We start from the raw sequence: 23,817 nt of genomic DNA on the forward strand, positions 1-23,817 counted from the left end.
GAGATAAGGGTTGCGGTTGCCACATGGGACATACCCTCAGGGCACAAAGGCAAAGCTGCAGTCCCTGGGGGCAGCAGGAAAGTCTCCTGAAGGAAGAGGGGGCTGAGCCTCGGAACATGGATGAGGGGAGTAGGGGCATTACAGGCAGAGGTCACGGCATAAGCAAAGGCCAGGGTGCTCTGGTGACTGGGACCAGCTCCTTCCCACCCAATTATTTCAGGCTGGACACCAAAAGCGTGACTCTGAGCAAGAGAGTATCTGACTGATGGGTGTTTCTGGAGCATATGTGTCTGTCTGGATTTGAAAGTCACTCATTGGCTGGGCATGGTGGCTCATGCCTATAATCCTAGCACTTTGGGAAGCTGAGGCAGGTGGGTCACTTAAGGCCAGGAGTTTGAGACCAGCCTGGCCAACATGGCAAAACCCCATTTCTACTAAAAATGCAAAAATTAGCCGGGTATGGTGGCACACACCTGTAGTCCCAGCTACTGGGGAGGCTGAGGCAGACGAATCACTTGAACCCAGGAGGTGGAGGTTGCAGTGAGCCGAGATTGTGCCACTGCACTCCAGCCTGGGTGACAGAGTGAGACCCTGTCTCAAAAAAAAAAAAAAAAGTAACTCATTAATTCACTAAATATTTATTGACCACCTACTAGGTGTAAGCTGCTTTTGGGAGATTCATGTTTTTAAAAGACATCATATATGCCTGTCAGGAAAAAGCTATCTAAATAAATACATATGCAGATGAGTTTGTTCCAAGATAATAACAGGCTTCCTAGAGGTGGATTCAGGGTGCCTCAAGAAGTCAGAGGAGGGGCCAGGCTCACGCCTGTAATCCCAACACTTTGGGACCCCAAAGCGGGCAGATTGCCTGAGCTCAGGAGTTCGAGACCAGCCTGGGCAACATGGCGAAACCTCATCTATAAAAAAACAAAATATTAGCCTGGTGTGGTGGTGGGCACCTGTAGTCCCCGCTACTTGGGAGGCTGAGGCACGAGAATTGCTTGAGCCCAGGAGGTGGAGGCTGCAGTGAGCTGAGATCACACCATTGCACTCCAGCCTGGGCAACAGAGGGAGACCCTGTCTCAAAAAAAAAAATAAAATAAAAATAGAAGTCAGAGGAGGGAGAGGCAAACTGACATGGGAAGTGACATTGATGGTGGATACTGGAGACAAAGAGAGGATCCCAGGCAGGGAAGCAGCCGGAGCAAAGGCATTGAGGCCTGCAAGCCCATGGCTCTTTGGGTGGGGAGGGGCACCATCTTAGGGGTCATCAGGAGACATGAGGCCTGGTACTCCAGTCCAGATTGTTAAATCAGACCTGTGAAGTCACTGGCCATCAGTGTGCTGGGTGTGTGCAGGGAGTGTGCAGGGTGTGGAGAGGACAGCAGGAGCCACCTGCAAGAGCCTTGCCACCAGGCTGGGCTTTGACCTTTGTTCTGAAGGTGATGGGCATTGCAGAAGCGGTTTGAGCAGGAGCAGTTAGTGTTTTTAGGTGTCTCTGGCTCGAGGGTACATAAGAAGGAAAGTGAGATGAAATGGAGAAATAGATTCTGGAGCCTTTTCTTTAGCAGAACTGTCAAGACTTGGTGGCCAATGGGATGTGGGGTGTGTTTGGGGTGCCACGGACACCTCTAGCTTAGGCAGTGCCACAGAGGGCAGCTCAGTTATCAGAAAGCGGGTGCTGAGAGGGAGACAGAAATGGAGGGCTGACACTGAGTGGGGAAGGCCAGTCCTGTGGCTGAGGATGTTGTCTGGTCTTTGTTCCTCTTGTAACACAGCCTCTTCAGGTCTTACTTCCTGGGCAACGGTCCCTGTGGTAAAAGCTCCTCCCTCCCCAATCCCACCACACCAAGATGAAGGGAGCAGGTGTGGGGAGAGGAGAAAAGACCACAGCTCCAGGGCCAGGTGCGGAGGCTCACGCCTGTCATCCCAACACTTTGGGAGGCTGAGGCAGGAGGATAACTTGAGGTCAGGAGTTTGAGACTAGCCTGGCCAATATGGTGAAACCCCGTCTCTACTAAAAATACAAAAATTAGCCGGGCATGGTAGCGCATGCCTGCAATCCCAGCTACTGGCGAGGCTGAGTCACAAGAATCGCTTGAACACAGGAGGCGGAGGTTGCAGTGAGCTGAGATCGCACCACTGCACTCCAGCCTGGGCCACAGAATGAGACTCTGTCTTAAACAAACAAACAAACAAACAACAACAAAAAAGGTCACAGCTCCAGAAGAGAGTCCCAGCTAGAGACAGGCTGCCCAGATGGCTGCGGACTCCCCCTCTACCTGGTTTTCCTCTTCCCACAGTCCCCATGCCCCTCAGTACTGGGTCAGAACGGGGGCGTTGGGGCACCATCTTAGGGGTCATCAGGAGATGTGAGGCCTGATACTCCAGTCCAGATTGTTAAATCGGACCTGTGAAGTCACTGGCCATCCGTTGTGTGTCATCTGTCACCTCTCCCTCCAGCCCTGTGCTGGGCTCAGGCAGGATGCTGGGCAGTACCACTGAGCAGTGCCTGGTACCTGCCTCTGGGCACTCACAGTCTAGAGGAGGAGGCAGACATGGAACCAGACCTTTTCAGCCACCCAACCTAGGAGGAGTGACCAGCACTGTGGGAGTGGGGCAGGGGAGGGGAGTGATAGCTGTGCCTAAGGCAGTGGGGACGGGTCCTTAGATTTCCAGGAGCCCTGGAATTCTGGGGCTCCAGCTAGAGAAGCTGCCTTCTCCATTGGCCTGGTGGACTCTGGGCCTGCCCTGGGCCATGACCCTCCCAACACCCACCCCCCTCCCCTGGCTTTCTCCTGTCTCCTCAGTTATCTGAGAGCTGGGTGTGGAGGGCGGCCCCCAGCAAGAAGATGCCAGCAACTTGGTCAGGCGCGGTGGCTCATGCCTGTCATCCCAACACTTTGGGAGGCCGAGGCAGGTGGATCACTTGAGGTCAAGAATTCAAGACCAGCCTGGCCAACATGGTGAAACCCCATCTCTACTAAAAACACAAAAATTAGCCAGGCATGGTTGTGGGGTACCTGTAGTCCCAGCTACTCGGGAGGCTGAAGCAGGAGAATCACTTGAACCCGGGAGGCAGACGTTGCAGTGAGCTGAGATCACGCCACTGCGCTCTAGCCTGGGCGATAGAGACTCCATCTCAAAAAATAAAAATAAAAAAAGATGCCAGCAACTGCCCCTGAGGTGGGGGGCAGGGCGAGGGGGAGCACGTTGGGCCCCTCAGCCGCCCTGGATGCCTCTTCCAGCTCTGCCCAGGTGGGGACTAGGCCAGTGTGCCCCTCTCCACAAAGCAGAGAGCCCTTAGGGTGGAGCTCCCTGGTGGAGGCTCCCTGGGGAAAATGCAGAGGGCCACAGCCATTCCAGGGATGCTGAGGCTAAGTGTGGGCAGCCTTGAATGCGCTGCATTGGTCCTAGGCACTCAGTGTCCGGGGCGCCATGCCAGATTGAGACATGAGGTCTCGGGCCTCTGGCAGCCAGGAGGGGCACTTTTCCGTGGGAGCTGTCGCTTTGATTAGGGGCCTGCAGGGCTGGAGGCTTCCACAGTGACAGGTGGTCACAGGCAGTAAGGCAGGGACCCTCTCCTGCTCACGTCCCCTGAGGCCATCTGTGGGAGGGAGACTGGGGGGTGGTTCTCCCCTCTCTGAGCCTCCTCACCAAGATCTCAGTCAGAGGCCTCCTTCCTCAGCAGTATCTGGCTCCTGGAATTCTTACTCCCAGCACTGAGTGAGCCCTGGAATACCTTGGAGGGGCACAGGAGGAGGAAGCAGCAGGAACCCACACTTCGTCTCCCTCCTCCAAGCACTGCCCCGACTTACCCTGCCCACCCCCCATCTGTCTCCTACCCAGGAGGCCCTTTCATTCTTTTTTCTTTTTTTTGAGACAGAGTCTCACTCTGTTGCCCAGGCTGGAGTGCAGTGGTGTGATCCCAACTCATTGCAACCTCCACTTCCCAGGTTCAAGTGATTCTCCTGTCTCACCTTCTCTAGTAGCTGGGATTATAGGCACCTGCCACCATGCCCAGCTAATATTGTATTTTTAGTAGAGACGGAGTTTCACCATATTGGCCAGGCTGGTCTCAAACTCCTGACCTCAAGTGATCCACCTGCCTCGGCCTCCCAAAGTGCTGGGATTATAGGCATGAGCCACTGCGCCTGGCCTCTTTCATTCTTCAGGAATGCATCTTGAGCCTTCTTTCACCCCCTTGCCTCTCCTCCCAATGGGGGTGTGGCACAGGGACCTTCCCCAGAAGAAGGCTGAACTCCATGACCCTATGGACCATCACACACACACACACACACACACACACACACACACACGCACACCCCTAAATAAGTGATTCTCTGACAACTGCAAAGAGACAGAGGTTTGCTGTCCCCTCGCACTAACCTCTGATGCAGATGTTGAGCCAGCACAGGGCATCGGGGGACAGCTGGGCAAGGAGCAATGACCTACCCCCAGCCCCACACGGAGGATCTGCTTAGGAGCTGAACAAAGCACTTGCACCTGCAGCATGGCGTTTCCTCCTCACCCAGCCATCCTAGGCACGGATGATGACATTCAGTCTCACTTTATAAACTGGGAGAGTGGGGCTCAGGGAGATTAGGTAACACCCAAGGCCACACAGTTGGGTTTGGGTCCTAGGTTTCTGACTCTGTTTTGTTTTGTTTTGTTTATTGAGACAACGTCTTGTTCTGTTGCCCAGGCTGGAGTACCTGGCACAATCATAGCTCACTGCATCTTTTACCTCCTGGGCTCAAGCAGTCCTCCTCCCTCGGCCTTCTAAGTAGCTGTGACTACAGGCATGTACCATCATGACTGGCTAAATTTTTTTTTTATTTTTAAAAAGTTTTGTAGAGATAGGGTGTATTAGTCCATTTTCATGCTGCTGATAAAGACATACCAGAGACTGGGCAGTTTACAGAAGAAAGAGGTTTAATGGATTCACAGTTCCACATGGCTGGGGAGGCCTCACAGTCATGACGGAAGGTGAAAGGCACGTCTCACATGGTGGCAGACAAAAGAATGACAGCCAAGTGAAAGGGGTTTCCCCTCATAAACCCATGAGATCTCGTGAGACTTTTTCAGTACCACGAGAACTGTATGGGGGAAACTGCCCCCATGATAGTCATCTCCCACTGGATCCCTCCCACAACATGAGGGAATTATGGGAGCTACAATTCAAGATGAGATTTGGATGGGGACACAGCCAAACCATATCACAAGGTCTTGCTATGTTGCCAGGCTGGTCTCAAACTCTTGGCCCCAAGCAATCCTCCCACCTCAGCCTCCCAAAGTGCTGGAATTACAGGTGTGAGCCCTTGCACCCAGCCCCAGGTTTCTGGCTCTAAATTCTACCTCACAGTCCTCTCTGATGCCCTGCTGAGGAGAACAGCATATATTAGGAGCAACTGAGCCATGTTTGAGAATGGGGAGGAGTATGGCCCAGAGAGGGCAGGCTGTCCCAACAGATGATTCCACAAATGCTCGGGACCTATGGCCTCTCCTCTGCCCTGTCCCTTGGTGTGCTCAACTGAAAAATGGGGAGATGCCAGCCATCTGGCTAGGAATGGGGAGACTAGCTTCTTAAGGTCAACCAGTCCCTCCCTTGTCTCTTGGTAGAAAGAACCCAGTCATCCAATTCAGAGTGGGCCTGCCCCATGGCATCCATTGCAACATGACACAAGAGGGGAGAGGAGGGCATTTCTGAAATGACTTAAGCTCTGGCTTGCTGAAATGGCCTGAAGAACCTTAGTCAGGGAGTGCAAGGTAGACAGTACGGGGGACAGGTTAGCAGAGATCGAGTCAGACTATAGTGGATTTCAGGGCCAAGAAGGCTGCAGCTACACTACATGTCCCTGTGCCTTCCAGCGGGAGAGGGGTAGTGGTAAGAGTGGCAGGCCAAAGCTAGGCTCCCCTACTCTGCATCCTCAGACCTCCCCTAGCTCCTGTTTGAATCGGTCCCTCCATCCCCTTTCCAACTCTTTGACTGCAGAAGCCTCTGGCTGCATCCTGGGCCCCAGAGATCAAAGACCTTGAGCTCAAGTCACGCCTGAGTCACTGGCTTGATGAGCTTCCCACCCCCACTCCCTGCAGATGGATTAATTTCAGTCCCATCAGGAGGCCCCGGAAGCCCTCCAGCCTGTCTCCCATCCTTCGGTATCTCCCTGGGTTGCCGTTTTCTCCCCATTCACCGCCTCCCACACATATACTGAGGCCTTTGGGTGCATGCTGCAAAGAAACTGTGCTCCCTCAAGGCCACTGAGAAGTTCTTCTTGCAGTCTGACCTGCCTCTGCCTCCTGCTGCTATTCTCCCTTGGTGGCAGGTGACAGAAGTGCCCCCACGCTCTTCCTGAATGTCATCACATCCCCCTCCCCCAGGTGTGACCCTGACCATTGGCATCCCCCTCCCCCAGGACCACCAGGAAAAGCAAGGCTGTCTGGGTAAAGAATTAGGGGGCTTAGCTCAGATCCCTGCCCTGGAAGAAGACAAAGATTCTGTCTGTGTCTCTGGGTGGGTTAATTAGCTCTGGGCTTGAGTTTCCTTCCTCTCCCCACACAAACAACTCCTCCCCCCAGAGCCCCTTCCTAACAAACCTGTTTTCAGGAGCTGCTGCTGCCAACCCCTCCCAGATCTTCTTTGTGAATGTTGGCTGCTCCAGAGATTACAGGTTATTGTCTGGTGGAGACAGGATGCTGAGGGGGTCGGGGGCTAGCATCGGGACCTGGGCTTGGAATGTAGGACTGGATCCAGCTGTGGGCTGGCTGCCTCCTTCCCCCACTCCACCCCCTCCCAGCCACCAGGTGCTCAGGTCAGTAAAGAGGCAGCTTTTAGGAAGAGGAGGGAAAGGAAGGAGTGAATGGAGAGGAGAAGAATGGGGCTGGGGGATCTTGGGTGGGCATGGGAGGGGTGTCAGGAGTTGTAGTGGCTCAGGCCGGGTGCTGTGGCTCACGCCTGTAATCCTAACACTTTGGGAGGCCAAGGCAGGTGGATCATTTGAGGTCAGGAGTTCGAGATCACCCTAGACAACATGGTGAAACCTCCTCTCTACTAAAAATACAAAAATTAGCTGGGCATGGTGGCAGGCACCTGTAATCCCAGCTACTCTGGAGGCTGAGGCAGGAGAATTGCTTGAACCCTGGAGGCAGAGGTTGCAGTGAGCCAAGATCTTGCCACTGCACTCCAGCTTGGGTGACAGAGTGAAACACTGTTTCAAAAAAAAAAAAAAAAAAAGAAGTTCTAGTGGATCAGATAAACTCCCTCCTCTCCTTCCTGGCATCGCCCAGATAGCAGATCCAAGGGTCCAGGTGCTAGACTAACAGTGGCAAGACACCTGGATCCCTGCTTCCCAAACCCTGCATGGCCAGTGCTCTTTGATAAAGTGGCAACACCTCTCTGAGGCTCAGTTTCCTCTTCAGCAACAGCAGTTAAACATAAGGGGATGGTGAGGAGAGGATGAGTGAGGCTGGGCAGGAAAACGGGCTCCTGCAGCAGCAAGTCCTGAGGCAAGAGGGCGGCAAGAGCCATCCAGCAGGCAGAGCAGGACCAGCAGCTCCTCCTTCCCTGGAGGTCCCTGTGGACAAAGTCAGTCCTTCCAACCCTTCACTTCAGTGTAAGAGGCCCCAGGCAAGGGAATCCTCTGTGAGTAGGGGGTGAGGGATGCTCCCCGATATCCTCCCCCAGTTCTTGGTCTGCACATTTGCCCCCACACTTCTCCCCTGGGGGAAGAACATGCCCTGTTCTTTCCACCTGCGGTTGGGATGGGGGAAACCAGAGAATGGGCAGCTCCTTCCTGGCAAAGAGAGACAGGGCCCAGGAACGACGCTGCTTTCCAGGCAGAACCAGGAGTCCCTCCCTCGCGCCCTCCCCTCCTGTCCCTCACATCCCCCCCTTCCCTCTGTCACTCTGGCTGGGTTTCATTTGCTCCTCGTTCTGCACTCCGCGGTGGTGCCTCCAAAGGCAGAGAATGCTCTTGGGTGAGTGCTGATGACGCCTGGGCTGGGAAGTGGGGAGAGGGCTTAGGTGAGGGTGGTCCTCTCCCCTCTCCCCAGCCCAATCCTTTCCTGCTATAGTTGGCCCCCAAAAGTTGTCTCTCAGAGACACCGGTAGCCAGTTACTCTCAACCCTTTTCCCAGGTCCAGAGCTGGGCAGGGAAGCCCCCACTCTGGCCGAGAACAAAGGTGAAAGGAAGGGCAGGAATGGTGGGGAGCTGGAGGTCCACCCTGCGGGAAACAGGGGTGCTGGACATCTGGGCAGATGCCTGTCCAGGGAGCCCATGTCAAAGGTTCCTTGTATCAGACCTCACCTTTAACTGCTTCTGAGGGGCCAGGGGAGGGGGAGACGTCCGAGGGGAGTGAAGAGAGAGCTGTTACTGCAGCACAGAAAGAGAGGGAAGCAGACAGAGGGGGACAGAAATCAGGGTGCCTCCTCCCTGAGATCCAGCCACTGCACTGGGGTCCACATCAGTGCTCCCCTCCCCCTCTTTATCTGTGGTCTCCCAGCTCACCTTTCCACACAGACGGTTGCCTGGCCTTTTTTGAGGGAGACAGCCATCACCCATCAAAGGCTATTTGGGGGAACCCTTTCCTTGGGGGCAAAGGCCTGGAGGCAGTGCGACTGGGGGCAGAGTTTATGTTGTGATTGGGCTTTGGAGTCTTCCTCCAGCTTGGGGGCAGTCTGCACATCCTGAGTGCTAGATGACCCAGAAGTGGCTTGGGGGCTCTGGAGAATGTGGGGAGGAACCCCCTGGCCATGGTGGGAGTGGGCACGCAGTGGGTCTTGGCTCAACCTCTCACTCTCCACTTTGGCTCTCTCTCCCCTGGACTCCCATATTCTTCGCAGAGTTTGGGTTTTTATCCGTGATAGAAATGGCAATGTCATTATTTGAGATGTGTTGTGTGCAGGCATGTGCCTCTGGGAGGACCCTATCGTCTGCCCCGTGACTTGGGGGTAGGGGGATGGGGAAAGAGTGGGAGAGAGACTCTGTTTGGAGATATGCTCTTTTAAGTCCGATGCATTTAACTTTGTAAGGGGAGTGTGTGTGCACACCGGTCTCTGCATCTGCATATGGCTCTTTGTGTACATGCATCTATCTTTGTGAAGGTGTGTGCCACTGTGTGCCCATTGCTGTCCATGGTCTGTAACTGCATTTGTAGGAGTCTGCACGTTTATGTGCATCTGTCTCTCTGGGTATATGTATACACAAATATGTCTTTGTTGCTCGTGCCCATCTGTGTATGCATGCATGCTCTTGTGTGGCCAGTGTGCCTGCCTTTGCCTCCCAGCCAGCATGGGTATCTGTGTATCTTGGCATCAGTACCACCTCCATATGTATACACATCTCGTGTGTAGATAGAATACATGGTCTTAACTGTGGGGGGAGGTATGTATGTATGTGCCTTGATGTCTAAACCTGCCACTATCCATGGGTGATATGGGCCTCAGGTTGTGTGTCTCTGTGCTCGTGTGTGTGTGTGTGTGTGTGTGTGTGTGTCTGTGTGTGTCTGTCTGTCTTTTCCCATTATGGCAAAATAGCAGGATGTGTTTTTCCCAGATCTTCTCCCTTGTTGGCAGCCAGGGTGATGTTATTTCATAAGATTTCTGCTCTGTGCCCTGCCCCAGCCTCGGTTGGACCTTTGGGGGCAGCCTCTTCTTCTGTACTGGTCTGGCTTGCTCATACCTCTGACCACACCCCACCCTCTTGAGACAGTTAGCTAATGAGCCATGGCTGCTCTAAGACACTTAAGGTGACTGTTCCGCAGCAAAATGCCATCCAAGAAGACCTACCCCCAACCTGACCCTTTCAGGGTGCAGAATTCTAGACCTGAGGGCTGTGTGGTGCCACTCGGGGGCAGCTGTGGGGGCTGTGACATCTCCCTTCATTTGAGTGTAGCCAGGAGTCAGGCGGCCACACGTGTGTGTGCATGTGATTCGCGCTCCATCCCAGCAACTCTGGGGCTGGGGTTCACAGTGAATGTCAGAGGCAGACGGTGGGTGGCACAGAGCAGTGCTGCATGGAGGATGCTGGGGCAGAGGAGTTCCCAGCAGCCATTGGTGGGGCTGGGACCTCAAATCCACATGCACCCTAGGCCTTTTGCAGAAGAGCAGCGTACCCAATTGTGAGGGGACTGGAAGGCATTTCTGGGTGACTTTGTGCTGTCTGGAAGGGGAGACTGGGTCATTGTCTGGACATTCCCTTGATCCACAGCAGCAGGCCAGCCCCCTCTCTGAATGGCCTCCACACCTAGCACCTCATTTGGTCTTCAGACCCATTTCTGTCCTGCCCTAGCCTCCTCCCCAAGTTGTAATTCCCACTTTACAGATGAGGAAACAGGCTCATAGCTAAGTGTCCAGTCCAAGGCCTCAGAGTTAAATATAACTGGAGCTCCATCCCAGGCCTCTGGACTCCACACCTCCACGTCTGCACATTCCTCTTGCAGGAAAGCTCCTCAATTCACCTTTCAGAGTAACGCAGACCGGGATGAGGGTCGGCTGTGTATCAGAGTTTTAGAAAAAGGTCACGCCAACCTCCCTCCCTCTTCCCCACTCTGTCAACCCCACTGCAAATAACTCACTAGGCTAAAACAATGAGCTTCCCAGTTCCAACTCCTCCGGAGGAGGCTTCCCACCAGGTGGGAAGGTCAAAATCCCCAGCATTCCCCTAGAGCCATCCAGCATCAGGCACTGCCCCCACCCACCCCAATTCTTCATGAACCTGCAGCGACCTGTCAACTTCCAGAGAAATCCTTGCTCTGCCATCCCACGGCCTGGAGTGCCCTTCCCCTAGTAAAAGTTCACTTACCCAGAATGCTGCGAACCCTAATTGACCCGCCCTGCAGACCTTCAGCTGGTCGCCCGCTCCTTCGTGATCCCAAAGCACTTGCTTCCAAACTCTCAGAACACTTTGCAGCCTCTACCGCGCTCTACCTGTCTGTGGCTTAGGCTGTGAGCCCCTCGAGGAACCCCGGATACATGCGCGGACCGAATGAACCCCGGCACCGCGCTGCCTGCGGTCTAGCCTCAGTGGCTCCTGCTGCCGCGCGTGGGGCGGCAGGGGCTGGGGGGTGGGGCCGGGGCCGGGCTGAGCGCGCTGGGCGGGAGGCGCCGCAGGTGGGCGCGGCCAGGTGAGCCCCGGGGGCGCCGCCCGCCCTGCCCGGGACCCTGGCCGGCGCTGGCTGCTGGCGCCTCTTCGCCCCCGTTGCCGCTAGTGGCTGCTGTCGCTCCGTGGAGCCCAAGGAGACCGCGGCCAGAGCGTCCACCGCCCAAGATGGTGGCTCCTGTGTCTCCGTGAGTGCGAGCGGACGGGGCGGGCGGGACAGGCGGGCGGAGGCTCAGTGCTGCGGGACCCACCGAGAGCTCTGTCACCGCGCGCCCCCCAGAGGAAGTTCCTCAGCCCTCCCCGTCCCAGCCCCCTGGAGGATGCGTGAGAAGAGGTGCAGGGGAGCCCCTTCTCACCAGGGCTGTCAGAGCAGGGGGCGCCCGGCCCTGTCTGCTGAGTGCTGGACTTCTCTTAGTGGGGTCCCAAAGCAAGGGGCCCCCAGGAGCCCGGGGAGGAGGCTCGGGACCCACATTCTGGGGCCACATGAATACTGTTTGAGGCTTACATGCCTTGGGGTCCTTGTCAAGTTGTTCCTGCTCCCATCCGGCTGGTCAGGGTGTGGAGAGAAATGAGAGGAGACCTGGGTCTGCAACAAGTGTGCCCTCCTGGTCAGCCTTGGTCACAACTGGACCCATGGAGTTTTGTTTACACCTTACTCCACTCAGCCTGTTTCCTTGAGGTTGAGGTGGGGAGAATGTCAATGGAATTTGACCTGTTTATAGCAGCTCTGTCCAATAGAACTTTCTGGGATGATGTAAATGTGCTGTCCAATGCAATAGCCACTAGCCACATTGGCTACTAAGCACTTGAAAAGTGCCTAGTGTGAGCTGAATGCTAATGTTTTATTTAATTCTAAGTAATTTAAACAGCTGCATTTACAATAGCTGCAGTGGCCAGTGGCTGCTGTGTTGGACAGAGCCGTTTTAGAATCTCCACCTTCCTGGGCTCTACCTACCTGCCTTTTGTTCTGCAGAATGGGCAGGATAGGCAGCTTCGATGTACGTGGAAAGGATCTGACAAAATTCCAGAAGGGCATTACCTTGCTTTTGCACCCCTCTGCCCCCATTCTGAGATCCTGTGTGTAGTGGGCTGGGCAAGGTCATAGAATCACAGGATCTTGGGAGGAAAGGATGTCAAAGGCAGCTGTTTTAATCACCTAACAGGTGCCCAAGGGCCGGCTCCACTGCCCTCTCTGCCTGGGCACCTGCTCTTTCTTATTCACTGCCCAACTGTGTGGTGCACTTGCTGGGTGTCAGGCACTGTACCCATCTCTGGGATTCAGACATGAAGAAGTTAGTTACCTTTCCTGCCCTCAGGGAACGTGCATGAGAAGGGGGGTGGAGAGAGGATGAAGCAAGAGAACTACACAGATAGAAGCAGAGATTTGTAATCTGTGGAGCATGCAATGGAGAGAACAAACAGGGAGCAATGACAGAAAAGAAGGGACTTCCTGGGAATGGATGGTTAAGCTAAGGCCAAAGGGGAAATGAAACAGGCCAGGTAAAGCATTGGGAGGGCAGCTGGGAACATTCTGGAAGAAGGGACAGCACGGGCAAAGGACCCGGGGGATGGGAACCTGGCACTCTGGAGGAACCCAGAGAGAAGGGTGGTGTTACTAGGAAGGAAGGGAGACACAAGTGGCCACCAGAGAGGTCAGTAACCCTGGGCATTTGGCAGACCTCAAAGGAATTCTGGCGCTGGCCTTAGAGGAGTGGGTGGTTGTGGAGGGGTCTAAAGCAGTATTTTTGTTTTTTTTTTTGAGATGGAGTCTTGCTCTGTCTCCCAGGCTGGAGCGCAGTGGCATGATCTCGGCTCACTAAAGTGGTATATTTTTAAAAGCCCCCCTCTGGTTAAGAGAGGTTAAGAATGGAAACCCAGTGTGCAGTCAGGAAGCAACTGCACTCGTCCAGGCAAAAGATAAAGGTGGCCTGGACAAGGCCGCCAGGCAGTGGTGTGGAGAGAAGGGACAAGTTAGAAGTGGATTTTGGAGGAAGAATCAAGAAGACCTATGGATGAAGCAGGTTCTGGATGTAGAAGAGAACAGGGATTGAAGGGCAGGTTTCTGGCCAGGGCACCTAGGAAGAAGGATGGATTTCATTTCCTGAGACAGGGATGATTGGGAGAGGGGCATATTTGCTTTTGTTTTTGTTTTTAGAGACAGGGTCTCGCTGTGTCACCCAGGGTGGCTGGAGTACAGTGATGTGATCACAGTTCACTGCAGTCTCAAACTCGGGCTCAAGTGATCCTCCTGCCTCAGCTTCCCGAGTAGCTGGGACTACAGGCATATGCCACCATGACCGGCTACTTTTTTTTTTTTTTTTTTTTTTTTTTTTTTGGTAAAGACAGGTTCTCCCTATGTTGCCCAGGCTGGTCTCAAACTCATGGGCTCAAGCAGTCCTCCCACCTCAGCCTCCCAAAAATGCTAGGATTACAGGTGTGAGCCACCACATCCAGCCAAGAGTGGCATATTTGTAAGGATAGATCAACAGTTCTGTCTAGGAACAGGCTGGGGAGGCAGCTGGATGGAGTGGTGTGGTGCCCAGGCTGGGTTTGTGTATTTCCCAGTGGTCTGCAGAGATGGTTCTGAAATGTTAGACAATTTGAAGTTGGGAAGGGGAGGAGGAGATGACCTCCAGAGGCCAAGGAACATGGGATCCTAGAAGCCAAGAGAAAAGAGGATTCCAAGGAGGGTGTGGTGAGCATCACCAAGTGCCACTCAAGAGTCCCAAGGGCCAGGCACGGTGGCTCACACCTATAATCCCAGCACTTTGGGAGGCTGAGGCGGGCAGATCACGAGGTCAGGAGTTCGAGACCAGCCTGACCAACACGGTGAAACCCTGTCTCTACTAAAAATACAAAAAATTAGCTGGGCATGGTGGTGCGCACCTGTAATCCCAGCTACTCAGGAGGCTGAGGCAGGAGAATCGCTTGAACCCAGGAGGCGGAGGTTGCAGTGAGCCGAGATCGCACCACTACGCTCCAGACTGGGCAACAGAGCGAGACTCTGTCTCGAAAAAAAAAAAGTCCCAAGGAAGAGGGCCAAGAAGTTACGATTGCACCTGGCAGCCTTTCCTTACACCAAACCAGCCGGCCCTGGAACTCTCCTTATCTGCCCTTGTTTTACCCACCTACTATGTGCTGGTTCCACACAGGGCACTGGTATACATGTCAAGTGGACAAGACAGTCACTGCAGTCTCAGAGCTTCAGATCGTCTAATTGGGCCAGGCGCCTGTAATCCCAGCACTTTGGGAGGCTGAGATGGGCGGATCATCTGAGGTCGGGAGTTCGAGACCAGCCTGGCCAACACGGTGAAACCCCGTCTCTACTAAAAATTCAAAAAAATTAGCCGGGGCCAGGCGCAGTGGCTCACACCTGTAATCCCAGCACTTTGGGAGGCTGAAGCGGGCGGATCACGAGGTCAGGAGATCAAGACCATCCTGGCTAACATGGTGAAACCCTGTCTCTACTAAAAATACAAAAAATTAGCCGGGCATGGTGGCGGGCACCTGTAGTCCCAGCTACTCGGGAGGCTGAGGCAGGAGAATGGCGTGAACCCGGGAGGCAGAGCTTGCAGTGAGCTGAGATCGCACCACTGCACTCCAGCCTGGGCGACAGAGTGAAACTCCGTCTCAAAAAAAAAAAAAAAAATTAGCCGGGTATGGCGGCATGTGCCTGTAATCCCAGTTACTTGGGAGGCTGAGGCAGGAGAATCGCTTGAATCCGGGAGGTGGAGGTTGCAGTGAGCTGAGATCGCACCACTGCACTCTAGCCTGGGTGACAGAGTGAAACTGTCTCAATTAAAAAAAAAAAAAAAAGGAAAAAAATATCATCTAATTGACAGTCTCAGAAACAAGAGTTCTTTCATGTGGCCAAAATGAATCCATTCATTTCTTTTTTAATGTGTTGGCATTGTTTTTATTTTATCTTTAAATGTTATTTATTTATCTTTTGGAGACTGGGTATTGCTGTGTTGCCCAGGCTAGTCTTGAACTCCTGAGCTCAAGTGATCCTCCTGCCTTGGCCTCTCATATTTTTATTTTTAGTTTAAAATTTTATCTATTTATTTATTTTGAGACAGGTTCTCACAATGTTGCCCAGGCTGGAGTGCAGTGGCATGATCATAGCTCACTATAGCCTTGAACTCCTGGGCTCAAGTGATCTTCCCACCTCAGCCTCCTGAGTAGCTGGGACTACAGGCATACACCACCATGCCCAGCTAATTTTTTAAAAACATTTTATTTGTAAAGACAGGGTCTCCTTATGTTGCCCAGGCTGGTATGGAACTCCTGGGCTCAAGAGATCCTCCTACCTCAGCTTCCCAAAGTGCTGAGATTACAGGTGTGAGCCACCATGCCTGGCCCTTTCATTCTTTTAAACAACCAACTTTTACTGAGAGGTATCTGTGTGCCCAGCCCCAGACAGGGACTTACGAGATATGAAAATGAACAAACATGGTCTTGGCTTCTAGGAACTCAGTGCAGAGATATGTACAGAATCCCTGTATTCACCATATTGTGTCATGAAGACTCATGCATAGGGAGCTGTGGGGAACTAGAGGATGGCTACCAGCCCAGGTTGTGGGGATCAGCATGGCAGAAGGGATATCTGAGCTGCTGTCAGGCAATGAGTGGGAATTAGTAAGGAAAGAGGAGGGAGAGGGAATTCTAGGCTCAGAGGATGAAGGCAGGGACAAAGTAACAGCTTGGTGTCTACTGGGAATGCAAGCCTTCAGGATTGATTGTGGGCAGACAGGAATGGCGGGAGGCTCTATTAACAGAAGTATTCAGAGGCTGGGGAGGGCCTTGCTGGCTTGTGGTTAGGTGTGTAGACTTAGGCAGTGGGATATCAGTAAAGAGGTGGAAGCCAGGGAGTGACACAGTTGGATCTATGTGTGAGCTTGCTGTCTCTGGCTGTTGGGTGAGGGATGAGTCTGGGGGAAATGACCATGCAGAGACTGAGGCAGCTGCAGTGATCCAGGTGATACCGTGAGGGCCTGAACTGGGCCAAGGCTAGGCAGCTGGAGGGAGAGAGACGGTACAGACCAGGGTCTCAGTACAGCCTTTGGGGTCAGGAGGTCACTCTGATTGAGCCTCAGCTACTTATTGCTTATGAGTCCTGGAGCAAGCCAGTTAAAGTCACAGACCTCAGTTTTGTCCTCTCCAAAAGGATAATATCTCAGCCACAGAGAGTCATCTGGGTCTGACCCTGGATCGTTGTAAAGCACTTAGCACAGGGCCTCAGTTCACATTCCAGAAATGGTAGTTACAGTTAGGCATGAAGAGGAGGACACAGGTTGGAGAGATAATTAAAAGGTAGAGTTAAGGCCAGGTGCAGTGGTGCACGCCTGTAATCCCAGCACTTTGGGAGGCCGAGACGGGCGGATCACAAGGTCAGGAGATCGAGACCATCCTGGCTAACACGGTGAAACCCCATCTCTACTAAAAATATAAAAAATTGGCTGGGCGCGGTGGCTCATGCCTGTAATCCCAGCACTTTGGGAGGCCGAGGCGGACGGATCACAAGGTCAGGAGATCGAGACCATCGTGGCTAACACGGTGAAACCCCGTCTCCACTAGAAATACAAAAAATTAGCCGGGCGTGATGGCGGGTGCCTGTAGTCCCAGCTACTTGGGAGGCTGAGGCAGGAGAATGGCGTGAACCCGGGAGGCGGAGCTTGCAGTGAGCCGAGATTGCGCCGCTGCACTCCAGCCTGGGCCACAGAGTGAGCCTCTGTCTCAAAAAAAAAAAAAAAAAAAAAAGGTAGAGTTGGCAGGTTTTGGCCAATGGCTGGACATGGCTTTTCAGTCCTGAACTGCTCATCCCGGCCTCGTGCCTGGGGAGGTGGCAGAGTGAGGGTGGTAGAGGCAACTGGCTAGCTGCCTTCAGTCTGAGGCCCCAGGTCTGGGCTACCCATCCCAGAACCACAGTACCGATGGGTATGAGTGTGAGTGTGTGTTCACCTGTGTGTGTAAGGAATGGAGCTTTAGAGAAAGCAAATCTTCCTGTGGCTTGGAAAGAATCAGCTTTCTGCTGATTTCTTTTCTTTTTTTTTTTTTTTTTTGAGACAGAGTTTTGCTCTTGTTGCCCAGGTTGGAGTGCAATAGCGTGATCTCGGCTCACTGCAACCTCCGCCTCCCGGGTTCAAGCGATTCTCCTGCCTCAGCCTCCCGAGTAGCTGGGATTACAGGCATGTGCCACCACGCCAGCTAATTTTGTTACCTTTAGTAGAGACAGGGTTTCTCCATGTTGGTCAGGCTGGTCTCGGACTCCTGACCTCAGGTGACCTGCCTGCCTCAGCCTCCCAAAGTGCTGGGATTACAGGCATGAGCCACCCCACCCGGCTGTCTTTTTTTTTTTTTTTTTTTTTGAGACAGGGTCTAGCTCTATTACCCAGTCTGGAGTGCAGTGGCGCCATCATGGCTCACTGCAACCTTTGCCTCCCAGGCTCAAGCAATCCCGCCTCAACCTCCCCAGTAGCTGGGACTATAGACATGCACCACCATGCCTGGCTAATTTTTTTTTTTTTTTTTTTTAGAGATGGGGTTTTGCCATGTTGCCCAGGCTGGTCTTGAACTCCTGGGCTTAAGTGAGCCACCTCCCAAAGTGCTGGGATTATAGGAGTGAGCCACCATGCCTGGCCTGATTTCCCTCTGATGAAATAGATGGCTGTGGGCTGAAGGGCACAGTCATCTTTTGGGCTAGGAGTTGAGAGTTCTGAGTTTTAGTCCTGGTTCACTATGAATTCCTCATGGGCCCTGAGAACCACTACCTGTCTCCAGACTCAGTTTCCCCCTTATAAAATACAGTTGCCTAGGTGATGCCAGCCTTTCCAGTTCTGAGATGCTTCATCAGTCAAAGCAAATTAGTGCCTTGTCCTGGGTGGAAAGAGACCCTGGGAGGGTGCTGGGGTCCCCATACCTCCCCTGCTTTGGATAATGCTCTAGGGCCCTTTGCATGACTCCACCCACTGCCCAGAGCCCCTGCCCCAGTGAGCCCCTCCACCCCTCAGCTGGGAGGACTCTGTGGGCAGCATGAAGCCTACCACTCCACCCTAAACCACCCCTACCATGACAGACCCCTAACACCTCTGCCTGTCTCTTTCATCTCCAGTCTCCCACCGGCGGAGCAGGAATAAACTCTCCAGGCTTAGATGGATGGGCCCTGTTAGCCTGGCGGGCTGCCCCCAGCCTGCCTCCCCATCAACTCTCCTTGTCAAGGGAGGTGCCTCTGTGTGTGGGGGAGGCAGGGGGGCAAGAGCATTCAGGTGGGGGTTGGGGGTGCCTTGCTGAGAGAGCAAGAATGGTGCCCCCAGGGAAGAAACCAGCGGGAGAGGCCTCCAACTCCAACAAGAAGTGTAAGCGTTACTTCAACGAGCACTGGAAAGAGGAGTTTACCTGGCTGGACTTTGATTACGAGCGGAAGCTGATGTTCTGCCTCGAGTGCCGCCAGGCCCTGGTACGGAACAAGCATGGCAAAGCCGAAAACGCCTTCACTGTGGGCACAGACAACTTCCAGCGCCACGCCCTGCTGCGCCACGTGACCTCAGGAGCCCACCGCCAGGCTCTGGCTGTCAACCAGGGCCAGCCCCCTTTTGAGGGCCAGGCTGAAGGTGGAGGGGCCTGCCCAGGCCTGGCTACGACCCCCGCCTCCAGGGGCGTCAAGGTGGAGGTAGACCCGGCCAAAGTGGCTGTGCTGACTACTGTGTACTGCATGGCAAAGGAGGATGTGCCCGATGACCGCTGCTCTGCCCTGCTCGAGCTGCAGAGGTTCAACCTGTGCCAGGCACTGCTGGGCACAGAGCATGGCGATTACTACAGTCCCAGGAGGGTGAGGGACATGCAGGTGGGTGACAGCCAGAAGTATGGGGGAAGGGCTTGGGAAGGGAGGACACTGAGCCATCTGGGAACAGCCCCAGCATGCCAGGTCCTTGGGGAGCAGCTAGGGCATTTCATTCATATCTTCACCCTTCAGAACCCTCCCTGAGAGCCTGTGTCCCTGGTGCTGGGCCAGCTGCAGGGATACAACAGTGAAGAGGCCAGACCAGGCCTCTTAGCGGGCACAGGGGCACTCTTCTCACTGCCTAAATCAGACGTTGCAAACTGGTGGCCTGGAGGCTTGATTGACCCACAGATGTATTTAATTTTTTTTTTTTTTTTTCCTGAGGAATCTCACTCTGTCACCCAGGCTGGAGAGCAGTGGCGTGATCTCAGCTCACTGCAACCTCTGCCTTCCTGGCTCAAGTGATTCTCCTGCCTCAGCCTCCCTATTAGCTAGGATTATAGGCACGTGCCACCACGCTCAGCTAATTTTTGTATTTTTAGTAGAGACGGGGTATCACCATGTTGGCCAGGCCAGTTTCGAACTCCTGACCTCAGGTGATCTGCCTACCTCAGCCTTCCAAAGTGCTGGTATTATAGGTGTAAGCAACCGCGCCTGGCCTCTGTTTTTTTTTTTTTTTTAAACATAGAGATGGGGTCTCATTATGTTGCCCAGGCTGGTCTTGGGCTCCTGGCCTCAAGCAATCCTCCTGCCTTGGCCCCCCAAAGTGCTGGAATGGAAATGGAAATGACTTTTGACTTAGTTTTCTTTTGGGGCTGTTTTCTGTGCCGAGCCTGTTTAATTGGTTTTCATAATGTTTTTGAAAAACTCGAATTTGTTTCAACTTTTAAAAAACTCAGGAGATTACATATAAAAATCTAGATTTGTGACTTGTGTTGAAAAGCAAGGTCCCCATGCTCTCAGAGCAGGTTGTGCTGGAGTTGGAGAGTAGGGTGTTCCCTCTGGCTTATCTCTGGCCCTCTCCAAGCTCAATATCACTCACATGGCCCCTGGAAGCATGCAAATTGCAGCTCTGTCCTAGGTACTAACTGTGTAAGTCCTATGGGCTGGGTTGGAGGTGGGGGAGTTGGATCTCATCCTACAGAGATGACAAATAGAGAAACAGCACACAGCTGGGACCCAGGGTGACTGGCTGGGAGTTGGGAATGAGTGTGCCTATCAGTTAATCACTGAGCTGGACAGTGGAGGGAGACCCCCAGGAATAGGGCAGACTAGGATGATGCTATAGAAAAACACAGTGAAAAAACTAGCTTTCCTAGAGCTCTTTATGATTCATAAAGTGCTTTTACCACAACAAAAGTTGACGTTTATAATTCACAACAAGCTTTGAGAAGATTTCGGGCTGGTATTAGCTGACAGCAGGTATAAGAGCTGAGAAAACTAGACCGGGTGTGGTGGGAGGCCGGGGTGGCAGGATATTCTTAGAGAGGCCAGGAGCTGTAGAGGTGAGAAAACTGAGGCTCGGAGAGGTGAAGTGACTGGCCGAAGGTAGCACAGCCAGTAAGTGGCAAAGCCAGGATTAGTCCCTAAGTCTGTCTAACCTCAAGGCCTGGGCTCTTTCCACCACCCCGCACTGCCTGCCTCCGCCTCTCAGGACAAGCCTAACTCAGTCCTCCCTCCCTTTCTTTCCCTGGCTGTCCCAGGTGGCCATTGCCAGTGTCTTGCACACAGAGGCCTGCCAGCGCCTGAAGGCATCCCCATATGTGGGGCTGGTGTTGGACGAGACCAGAGACTGGCCGGAGTCACACAGCCTGGCCCTGTTTGCCACTTCAGTGTCCCCCTGTGATGGCCAGCCCGCCACCACCTTCCTGGGCAGTGTGGAGCTACAGGAGGGCGAAGCCACTGCTGGCCAGCTCTTGGACATCCTGCAGGCTTTCGGCGTATCTGCACCCAAGCTGGCCTGGCTCAGCTCAAGCCTCCCCAGTGAGCGCCTGGGGAGTGTGGGCCCACAGCTCCGGGCCACTTGCCCACTGCTGGCAGAGCTGCATTGCCTCCCTGGCCGGACAGATCCTGAGCCCCCGGCCTACTTGGGTCAATATGAGAGCATATTGGATGCCCTATTCCGCCTCCATAGTGGCCCTAGTTCCCACTTGGTCCCTGAGCTCCGGGCAGCACTGGACCTTGCAGCTATTGACTTGGCAGGGCCTCGGCCAGTGCCCTGGGCCTCCCTGCTGCCTGTCGTGGAAGCAGTGGCCGAGGCCTGGCCTGGCCTGGTGCCCACCCTGGAGGCTGCAGCCCTTGCCTCACCTGTGGCGGGGTCACTGGCCCTGGCCCTGCGCCAGTTCACCTTCGTGGCCTTCACCCACCTGCTGCTGGATGCCCTGCCCTCTGTGCAGAAGCTCTCCCTTGTCCTGCAGGCAGAAGAGCCGGACTTGGCCTTGCTGCAGCCCCTGGTGATGGCGGCTGCGGCCTCCCTCCAAGCTCAGCGCGGCTCAGGTGGGGCCCGCCTCCAGGGCTTCCTGCAGGAACTGGCATCCATGGACCCTGACGCCAGCAGCGGACGCTGCACCTACCGCGGCGTGGAGCTGCTCGGTTACTCCGAGGCTGCGGTCCGGGGCTTGGAGTGGCTCCGGGGATCCTTCCTGGACTCCATGCGGAAGGGCCTACAGGACTCCTACCCCGGGCCTTCGCTGGACACCGTGGCCGCCTTCGCAGCGATCTTCGACCCCCGACGCTACCCACAGGCGCCGGAGGAGCTGGGCACGCATGGCGAGGGGGCGCTGCGGGTGCTGCTGCGCGGCTTTGCTCCTGCCGTGGTGCGCCAGCGGGCGCTGGGCGACTTCGCGCTGTTTAAGCGCGTAGTATTCAGCCTTGGGCGGCTCGGCCCGCGGGCCCTGTGCACCCAGCTGGCGTGCGCGCACTCGGAGCTGCACGAGCTCTTCCCCGACTTTGCCGCCCTAGCCGCCTTGGCTTTGGCGCTGCCCGCGGGCGCTGGCCTGCTGGACAAGGTCGGCCGCAGCCGGGAGCTGCGGTGGTGGGGGCAGAGTGGGGCCGGGGAAGGCCGGGGGGGCCACATGGTGAAGATCGCAGTGGATGGGCCCCCGCTGCACGAGTTTGACTTCGGGTTGGCTGTGGAGTTCTTAGAGAGTGGGTGGGGAGAGGGCTTCCTGGGGTCGTAGCTCACCTGAGGGTGGCCTCCTTCCCTCGGCCCATCCAGCCTGGGGCCCTGGGCACTGTAAGGGCCAACCTAGACTTGACCATGCTGCACCCAAGATGATCTGCTGACTGCAGCCTCCTAGGGGCCTGAGGCCATCCACCCAACCTTCTGGAGCTTCCCACCAACCCCCACCCTGTGGGCTGTGGAGGAAGGGACTGGCTCAAGAGGGGCCTGGGTGGGTGGGCAGAGATGCTAGGATCTGGGGTACCCTAAATCATTCCTGGCCTTTACACAGTTAGATGAGGAGTAGCTCACCCTTTTCCCTTCTGGACTCGGGGCAAGTTTGGGTCCCCCCAAAGATGGGAGTTTTTGGCTTGGGGAAGGAAGGCTAGGTCTTGGAAATTGAGTGGCTGAGGGAACGGACACTGGTTCTTGGTCCTTGGCTGTTTCTTTCTTTTTCTTTTCTTTTCTTTTTTTTTTTTTTTTTTTTGAGATGGAGTCTTGCTCTGTCGCCCAGGCTGGAGTGCAGTGATGTGATCCTGGCTCACTTCAACCTCTGCCTCCTGGGTTCAAGCAATTCTCCTGCCTCAGCCTCCTGAGTAGCTGGGATTACAGGCGCCTGCCACCATGCTGGCTAACTTATGTATTTTTAGTAGAGACAGGGTTTCACCATGTTGGCCAGGCTGGTCTCGAACTCCTGACCTCAAGTGATCCACCTGCCTCGGCCTCCCAAAATGCTGGGATTACAGGCATGAGCCACTGCGTCGGGTCCTTGGCTGTTTCTTAGCCCCACTCCTGGCAGTGTCTCTTCTCTTCAGCTATGACTGGGGAGTAGATGACCGTGCTTGTTTCTGACACACAGCACAGTGTACTCTCTGTACACAAGCTGGTGGTTCAAGGGCCAATGGTTCCAGAGAGATAGTGGTTCCCTTCCTTCCCTCCTCACCAATAGGCAGCCTCAGGCCTTTTCTGTGTATAACTGTGTATATAGACATAAAAACCTACAAATGTGAAATAAATCTATGCTATCTTTCATAGTGTTACCACACAAACATCTAAAAGGACTACTTTTGGTTTTGCAATGACAGGGTCGAAAAAAGCCCCAGATGGGCTGGATTTTTTTTTTTTTTCTGATATTTTCTTCCTCAAAGTCCAGTTGCTCTCCAAGTTCCTACCCCTCCCCTGCCCTTGCCTCAGACCTTTAAGACCAAAGACTGCAAAACCACAGTGCTGTACCTGCCGCCTCCAAGGACTGGCGTCGAGGCCCAACCCAGGAATGTTGGCTTATTTGCCTCCTGGGGGAAGCAGTTTAGGCCTCATCAGAGCTGGGGAGCACATCCCTTCAGAGCCCATGGGTTTCCCATTCCCTCCTGTCAGCCCTGGCCATGAAATCCTGGGGATCTGGAGGGAGAGAGGATAGTTAGAGGGTGAGAGGGGCGAGGGCTGGCCTTTTCCTAATACCCCTGGGTTTGAGTTTAATTTGCAATAAAATGGAATCCCAGCACATCATGCAGTCTCCATGGTGGTGTGTGTGTCAGGGCCTGCCCAGACCCCTCTGTCCCTCTCTTGGCTGGGCTGCCCTGGGGTTCAGTATGCTGCCTCAGTAGGGGCAGGAGGGTCATCCCTCTGGGTTGGGAGCCTCCAACTGTGGACTCCCTGCCTCTGCTTCCCCAGCTGTGGGGAGGAAGGGCACAGAGAAGGGGGCTATAATCACTCTGGGTCTGGCTGGTGCCACTCTGTGAAGAGAGACACAGGTTTCTGCCCAGCTCCACACCCAA

The 23,817-nt window shown here is 54.4% G+C and overlaps 2 protein-coding genes across 3 annotated transcripts in view; both read left to right on the top strand.

Annotated features, from left to right (window-relative positions):
• ZNF385C (zinc finger protein 385C) overlaps positions 1-23,817 on the top strand; it is a 73,398-nt gene that overhangs the window by 36,923 nt on the left and 12,658 nt on the right. The gene's annotated exons all lie outside the window — the stretch shown is intronic.
• C4H17orf113 (chromosome 4 C17orf113 homolog) lies at positions 11,235-23,747 on the top strand. The gene is made up of 3 exons (XM_031011293.3): positions 11,235-11,290; positions 18,214-18,945; positions 20,586-23,747. Exons 2-3 carry the CDS (start codon positions 18,403-18,405, stop codon positions 22,059-22,061), a joined length of 2,019 nt encoding a protein of 672 aa, XP_030867153.1. The 5' UTR covers positions 11,235-11,290; positions 18,214-18,402; the 3' UTR covers positions 22,062-23,747.

Source organism: Gorilla gorilla, chromosome 4, assembly GCF_029281585.2.
Source record: "Gorilla gorilla gorilla isolate KB3781 chromosome 4, NHGRI_mGorGor1-v2.1_pri, whole genome shotgun sequence".
Lineage (NCBI taxonomy): Eukaryota > Metazoa > Chordata > Mammalia > Primates > Hominidae > Gorilla > Gorilla gorilla.

What these genes read in the sequence shown, in the direction of transcription:
- C4H17orf113 (XM_031011293.3), top strand. Translation starts at nt 18,403, where the DNA reads ATGGTGCCCCCAGGGAAGAAACCAGCGGGAGAGGCCTCCAACTCCAAC. An exon ending in GGAGGGTGAGGGACATGCAG is followed by an intron (nt 18,946 to 20,585) that starts GTGGGTGACAGC and finishes TGGCTGTCCCAG; the next exon opens with GTGGCCATTGCCAGTGTCTT.